Raw genomic sequence first — 8,163 nt, 5'->3', positions numbered from 1 at the left:
TATAATTTCTGTGCATCTTAAGAAAGTTTACGCATGCTCTTTCTTCTTATCAGCTATGAGAATTTTTCTTTTTTTTTCCCCAACCATGTTTATTATTTCTTGCAACTACTCTCTGTTGTAGCAACTATAGTTTGTAAAGAGGGTCGAACAGCCAGTTCGTAATAATCCTTCAACAATATCTAAAACCATGTAATCTTCACCAACAAATATAGGTGTCTTCTAGTTACTTGCTGTCTGCGTAGTTACCTCGCACAGACATCTAGACCATGAAAGATAATCTACAGTATCATAGCCAATACAGCTTCCACAAAGCTGGCGCAGGCCTTTTAGCCAAAATAAGTTGGTACATCAAGCACTTGTGCCCTGATCGATAAACTGTGTTGCTTAGCAACCATCGAAAAATACTTCAGTTTCTTCGCATTCATCTAAAGCATTAATGTCAAACAAAGGTCTACACGACACATAGGCTGAGGGGGAAGATTATTCAAGCAACTTGCATCCAAAATACAGAAGAAAAAGGTGAAAAGGAAATTATACAAGTAGGATTTGACATCAAATGGCTTATCAGTATAGTCCTCAGTTCTGAGAATCCGGACATTGTTGTTAGTCTTCAGAGTGGTGGTATTGTTGCAGTTTTAAGTGTGGTGGTCTACAGGCGAGTTTTGATAATGAGCAATGGAGAAGAAGAACACGCCTACTAACCTCTGCTTTCTTTAGCTTTCAACTTACTAGTAAAAAACATAACCTTATGTTCTTCCCATTTGTGCTTTGAGTGAGTGCACTGGCTATGAGATATTAGTGCTTTTTGCACCAAAATCACAACATAATATATCTCGGACAGAGACTCCCAGCAGAATGGAGCTACATAGCAGCCTTGTTTTCAACTTCACCGCCCATTTTCCTAAAGATGCCAATGATGATTTTGGTTTTGCATTGAAAGCAGTGAGTTACGGGTTTTCTCTATCCCCACCATGTGAATCTTTGCTCAGTGGATTGGGATCTGTATCTGGATCTACTTCTCTCACCGCCCCAGTTACAGCCTCCACTTTGATATCACTTCTGTTTTCAGCTTCAGCTTCTGTTTCAGCTTCAGACTGCCCAGCCTCATGGCCAGAGTCCATCTCAGGACTCTGCTTCTGACTTTCTTCTACAGCTGCAGCGTCAGAATCCATAGGAGCCACCCCATCTTCTAGCTCAGTCCCATTACCGCCACCATCAGTCTCCGCTACTGGCATTGCAACCTTGCCAGACACAACAAGAAAACAAGAAACGTAAATAATACTACAATTTCCTCCAACAAAACAATATCACTGAAGTGATAAAACAATATACATTTCCTTCAGCATCTCCAAGTATAAAGTGGATAAATGAGTAGCATGCTCAAAATACAAGAACAAATCAGAGGCTGAATTTATTTATTCCAGAAGCTTTGGCATTTCAGGTATGAAAATAGACACAAGTGTACAATTCTCAGGAAGCTAGGAAATTTAAACAAAATCAGAGGCTGAGTTGAGTCATTCCAAATTTACATAAAGATGAAAGGAAACCACTTCAGTACCTTAATCATGCAAACTGCTGAAGTACAGAATCAATTTTAGCACATATTGTTCTATATAGGAAGAAAAATATTTAAGATATCAGCATCAAGAGAATAATCAGAGGATGATATTTGCCCTGAACTACCTGGTTGTCTTCAGACTGTGCTGCAGCAACTTTTACTTCCTCCTTTTTAGCTCGTTTTGTCTTCTCACTAGGTTTAGCATGAAACTTGGAACGAACATCTGGAGGTAGAAGTTCTGGAGGCACAACTCCTTCAATTCCATGATCAGTGAACTGCATTAATGACATGCATTTGCAATTTGAGTTGATAGCAACAAATAAACTAATGTTGCCCCCTACTAGGAATCTGGAGCCCACCACAAAAAAGAGAGAGACATACTCTAGAAAATCCTTCCAGATCTTGTCTAGCTGAAAAACGAAGGCCTTTCCAGCAGTAAACCTGCACATTAAAAGCAACAAAAAAAAATGATGATTTATTGAAGGTCTTCCTTTGCAAGTCATGGATACCACATCCAAAAGCATACTAAGATTTTCCTTTGAGGAATTAAAATAAATACTGTTCAATCTAACTAATGAATTGATTCATTAGAATTAATCCATTATTAATCCACCATTAAAATGTAGAAGGATAAATAAGCATCACATAGTAATATCCCCGTGTCAATTCTGCTAGTGGTCCCTAAGCAAGCTCCCAAGCAAAACTTACACGATTATTTTTATGATGAAATTCGGCTTCAATTCCAGCAGAATCATCCATCTGCAGTATTGAAGCAGGGTAAAACTTGATTAAATTATGCAAAGACAACTAAAGAAAGAACAACTCAAAACAAGAGACATTTATGTGCCTCTTAATTTAGTTCATGAATAATTGTTTACAAGGAAGCGAAAGTAAATGAACTAATCCATAAACACTAATCATATCAGTATCTTCCAAAAAGACGTTGCTGAGGTACTTACGTCATCTGCAAGGGGTTTCCAGTACTTGGCGACTGAAGGCATATGAACACGCTGAGGATCTGTCAGAGCATTCTGCGTTTGCCATGAAAATTAGATAAGAGTACTGTAAAAGGATCACATACTTGTAAGGTCACACCTTAGTGATTAGCAAGCCCTATCAAGAGAAGCAATGTACTACATGAACAACAGACAAAAATAGATGAAAGTACAACAACTAAATTACAGAAAATCAGTGGCTGAGCCAGGATCTTACTCAAGCCAAGGTGAGACTAGCATCCAATGGTCCATAAATATAATTATTTCTTATTTACAAAATGCAATATTTCATGCAAGTTTACTGGAAAATGAAAGAGAAGTTTGCCTTATTAAAATCAAAATGAACATCAATGGATAACCTTTTTCAGTAAACAATTCTTTCACCAGGAGACAATTCACTTTATCCCCTCCTCTTTACTTATTGCTCTACCAATCAGCCGTTTTCTATTCTGCCTCTTCTACTTTATTCTCTTATTTCCTTTATTCCAGTCCTGCAACCAAACAACATTTTGGACTATTCTGGCTATCATTACACAAGGAACAGCACCTGCAGTAACCAAACATAATCTTGAGTTACTCAGTGAATAAAGGAATCTTGGAGGGGTACCCAAGAATAGGACCCCTCATTTTTTTCCCCACAACCAAACAGGGCCTCCCTATTTTCACCTATCGAGTGACTTTCCCTGATGTCAATTTAATGACAAATGATCAATACCTTCAAGGCTTCAACCTTCCAAGAAGTCAGGCACTGCTTCAGGTGATCCTCACTGCTTCATTGAATGCCTTTCCCTCTTAAGCCAACAGAAGTCATCCGGCAAATGACCTCTCATTAACTGGTTCTCAATTCGTTAAGCAGAACTTTCAAATAAACTAGGGAACAGTTGTTTTTTCTTCAGTCAAAATATCTGTCCAAATTACATGGAAAGTGACATCCTGCAATTAGTATGAATGTTCCCCTACCGTGAAAGTTTCCCTCATTAGTCTCTTTCATTAGTCAATAACCTCTTCTACAAGGTCCAAACCCTTTCATAAGATCTCTCTCTCTTACATGAGACTAACAAAAGACATGAAGAATGTCCTGCTCTATCTTTTCGACATGAATGGCTGGCATACCCTTTCATAAGCAGCAATTACTCTACATCTGTTTGAATATTTGTTGAAAAGACAATAAGTCCCACTGGAACGGTACGCCAGCCAATGCATATGACAACATGTGTTGTTCCTTGTGCTGAATCACGTGTGATGATGCAATATCAGTTGGGGATGGCTTGCTCGTGCGCTGATGGACCTAACAAATTAGGAAGTGAAAGAGTTTTTCTCCCTTTTCGTGCTTGCTGTCCTATCGGAGAACACAGGTCATAAATGAACAATTTTGTGTATTGATGGAAAGAGGGAAGATGTTTAGGTTCCCCAGCTTTATAAGGGTTTTAGGATTAGAGTATAAGGGTTGTTATTGACCTACAATATAATTTCAGGATATAGTTCAGATTTCAGCGGACCAAAAGAGAGGATTAGATGAAGAAAGGGAAGAAGAGACACAAAAAATAGAGATGGGAGAGAGCAAATGAAGGCAGGAGAGGAGATGAGGAAGATAACCAACTTTTACTCAATAGTCAATACTAAGTTCAAATCACAATACAACTCAAGTCTATCTTTCCCAATGTAAATATAGCCAACCCCAACTTAAGGAGCAGGTAACTAAATACATTAGAAAATCAAGTAACATGGGACCCAACTAACTTGAGGCTTTACAGCCAAATAATCCAAGTTACTCAAGGGCAAAGTAACCTAAGGACCATGAGTAATCGAATATTAAACAAATACAAACACAATAAACAAACAAAGTTGGATCATCTGATAGTTGGTATTCCACTATGCTCCATTGGAGCACCAAGTAATTGGATAAGAGCTTGAATTGTCATGATATAAATTATGCTACAAGAACCAGAACCCTAACTTCATCATGTTGTCCATGCCAAAACCAAAAATATATTGAAAAGGATCGAAAAGCAGACATGGACCAACATGTGTCAGCACTTGAAATCATAATTCATTCTTTCCCTAGGTTGCCTTATAGATTCAGTTATCATAAGTGTCAAGTTGGTTTAGAAGTACTTTTTCCAATTTCTTCATAATCCCACATCTAATACTATAACTTAGAAATCAACTTTCCTTGTATACATTCAAATGTCCATATATCTACTCTCACGGTAAGGATTCACGTCCCAGTGCGTCTTGACATAAGCATACTATTTCAACAAGAGAACAGTACTCAGGACATCTCGACCTCCTGGTCGGTATCAACCAGGATGGTCGTGTCCCAAATCTTGGGACAGCCTTGTTTTGAGACATTCTTTCATTTTCTCGGTTCAGGTTCTTCTCATTGTTAATGCTCTTTCAGTTCATCCCTACCCATCCTGATGCCATATTAACCTAGGACCAAAATGGGACCAGGACTTTAATACTTACTCCACATCATATTCAACAATCCCCATACATATCCTAATCTTTCCCTACTGAACGTATCTACCAAGATGGTTTACGTGCATTGACTAGCTAGCAACCTATCATATATGCTTTCAAATATAAGATGAACTACTTTCTAATGGAAGCACCACATATTTATTGCCGAGTAATATATTTTATTCACTAGAGAAATCTAAGTTGAAGACTAGGAGGGAAAACTGGAAAACAAAAATTCTCTGCCATAGAGTAGTTCTAACCATGCCTGAGTTTTCTTCTTTAGGATCACACAATTTAATACTTCAAGATAATTAGATTTGAAGCTCATTGTACTCTAATATTTTGAATATCCGACCCCTTAACAAATATCCCAACATATAGATTCTTTCTTAACTATCAGAGCATTATAGGACATAAACAAGAAGCTTCTAAATTGTGAAATAAATAACTCCGTCACCTTTAAAGGCCTTCTAAGCTTCAGTAGCGCTTCTCATCCAGCATTTTCTTTGAAATGAATCAGCACCATTTAAAAGGGTTGATATTAGATCAAAGAGTCATAGAATGTTCTCCATTGGTCCTTAAACGCCAATCTTGTATACATGGGACAAGGCTTAATGGTCATAGCAACGACATTTAATATTGAATGATTTAACTAGCTTTGGTAGTTTCCCATCCCTAATTGACAGTCGTAACCTTGTTGTGTAACGATCCAAAACCTCGCCAAAAAAAGATAACCAAAAGTTATTATTTGGGTTCCTTGGTGTTGTTTAGGTACCTAAAACCTCCCCAACACACAATGATGTGAGATTAAACACGCCCACATGAGTCCTCACACTTGCCCTCTATTTAATAAGCCCAAGCATTCCCACTAGGGAAGGGTCCAATCAAAAATAGAAACACCATGATAGATCATGGTCATCCCTAACAAGGCCCGCACTGTAGTGTCTCCTAGTCTACATAGGCCGTGGGCAGAGCCCACTCCAATACTATATGTAGTGACACAAATACTTTCCTGAAAATGCTAGCTAGAAGTTATTATTTTGGTTCCGTGGGCCTGTTTAAATACCTGAGACCTCCCTAACACACAACTAATAGGACTAAACATATGCGCAGGTCCCCACATGTTGCCTTTATGAACCTCCTAGTCATCATCATAGCAGTAGCAAAAATTAAATAAACACAGCTTACATTAACCTAACTTCCAACCTGTTCTCAACATGACATCAATCCTTTTAGGCTCATGCATGGCAATATTACATTTTGCAGAACTAGAAACAAAAGTAAAATAATTCTACTTAAAGAAAATTAATCGAATCCATATAGATTTTTCCAGTGATGATTATCTATGTAAAATGAACAAGTCCACTTCACATGCAAATATACAGAAATTGCTAATTGTGCATTCCAGCAACCGGGTTCCGTTATCTATCATAAGAATTAGAAAAGAGTTAGAAAAACAACATATTGCTCAAATATCTTTTATAAACTAAACTGCTGTTGGTAAGGTGATATTGCTAAATCAAATATCACATGAAAAGTATTACATACAGGATTTTGATCTGCCCATTTCCATAATTGAGATAATTCCTTGTTTCCTAGTCTCCACCTTGGCTTACTACATATGAAAATAGATGATATGAATCAGTCTGAGATGTAACAACTTCTGTATTCGAAAGACATATAGCAGCAGAACAACTTTAAATAACCTTACGAGTAGTTATTCTGACTTTTGACCTGCATTTTGGGTTCATTAACATTTCATACTACTAGCAATACTGCAATTTATAATAGTTTATCAATGAAAAAGAGTTGTAAGGTGTCTTTGCCCCTGTGTGAACTTCTCTTAAGTATTTTTTGGTGCTTATTTTGCTACAAAAATGCAAATATGATGTGTCAGGAGAAATTAGCAAACCCATATGGATGTATTTACTAAAACCAAAATTTTCAAGGATGAGAGTCATTATTTCAGATCACATATATATATAAAGAATTTTGTCCAAAGGTCAATCAAATACCATCTATGCATCAATCAGATGTTTGATGGAAATACGCTGCTTCATGGAAGATCAAATGTGGTACAACAAAGAGGTACATGAGAGTCCTCCTACCAAAGCAAGGATGCTTGAGGATACCAATGGTGCACAAGAGATTAAAAAATATTAATATTGGGTCAAAAGACATCATGGATGGCTGAGATATAAGCATGTACAATACCATGTAGGTAAGCGAGGAGGGTCCAGTCCAGGGTGAGAGTATGTCAGGGATGACCATATGTATGCTATTAAATAATTGATCTTTTGCGAATATTTAGTTTTCACAGAGACCTTCAATCATAAAAAATGGAGCAAATAAAATCACTTGTATAATAGCAAGCCTGAAAATTAAAATACACATCCATATGAATAACATCAGATAGTGATAGAATTCAACTCAAACATTTGTAGAGCATAGTGACAGCAGTAGACTAGCAGTTTTAAGCACCATTGATCAAGTTATAAGGATCCTACACAACCTTGGGTTACGATCCTTTCCTACCGTAGATGAATGAAATAATTGCACTTCTCCGTTCTCTATGAAGCTGTTCTCCAGTTTGGGGATCCATCTAACATTTAAAGTATCAATAAAATGGATTGAAAGAAAAGCCGACATCTTGTGTTTGTCAAACATAGATGATATATTTTGGACTCTTGGACATCCTGTGTTTGTCCAACAAAGATGATATAAACGGACACACCTGCATTGCTTTGTTGGGGAGAAGTATCATTAACACTCAAGTGTTAAGCAAAGAGGGCTTTCTACATATACATCCCTGCAATCTTCCACATTTGCATATTAATCCCAATGAACTCTGCATTTACAAATTAATCCCTATAAACTGCTCCATTTATGCATACCAATCCTTCTACTTGTGTTAACGAAATGTTGGTTAAGGGTCACTAGGGTTGGGAAAATGGTGAAAAAGCCCTTGGAGAGGGCTGAAGTGAAGAGGGTAGAGGCACCTGACTGTTCCTAAGTGCCAAGGGTTTTTAAAGTGTGTTGTTCTCCACTCTCTCCCACACTAAACTCTAACCCTAGGTCTTCACCACCCCTGCCATTTACTCCACCACTGTCTCTACTCATTCTCTGCTGAGGGTAGAGGAGAGGGTT

General features: G+C 37.6%; 1 protein-coding gene across 4 annotated transcripts in view; it reads right to left on the bottom strand.

Moving 5' to 3' along the window:
* Positions 1-394: 394 nt before the first annotated feature.
* The window catches only part of THO1 (nuclear matrix protein-like protein), a 29,769-nt gene continuing 22,000 nt past the window's right edge, over positions 395-8,163 (bottom strand). For 3 of the 4 annotated variants that reach the window (XM_008799703.6, XM_088724295.1, XM_088724296.1), the window contains 6 exons: positions 6,565-6,631; positions 2,518-2,589; positions 2,267-2,317; positions 1,940-1,999; positions 1,684-1,833; positions 395-1,241 (listed from right to left, as the gene is read on the bottom strand). In XM_008799703.6, coding sequence (XP_008797925.2) covers positions 948-1,241; positions 1,684-1,833; positions 1,940-1,999; positions 2,267-2,317; positions 2,518-2,589; positions 6,565-6,631 — 694 coding nt within the window. In that variant the 3' untranslated portion in view covers positions 395-947. The remainder of the gene's footprint in view (positions 1,242-1,683; positions 1,834-1,939; positions 2,000-2,266; positions 2,318-2,517; positions 2,590-6,564; positions 6,632-8,163) is intronic. The other variant, XM_088724294.1, reaches the window with a different exon arrangement.

This window comes from Phoenix dactylifera, chromosome 6 (assembly GCF_051530095.1).
Source record: "Phoenix dactylifera cultivar Ajwa chromosome 6, Ajwa_hap1_PhDact_Kaust_v1.1, whole genome shotgun sequence".
NCBI lineage: Eukaryota > Viridiplantae > Streptophyta > Magnoliopsida > Arecales > Arecaceae > Phoenix > Phoenix dactylifera.
The sequence above is the reverse complement of the archived record's forward strand: the minus strand, read 5'-3'. Positions and strand labels throughout refer to the sequence as shown.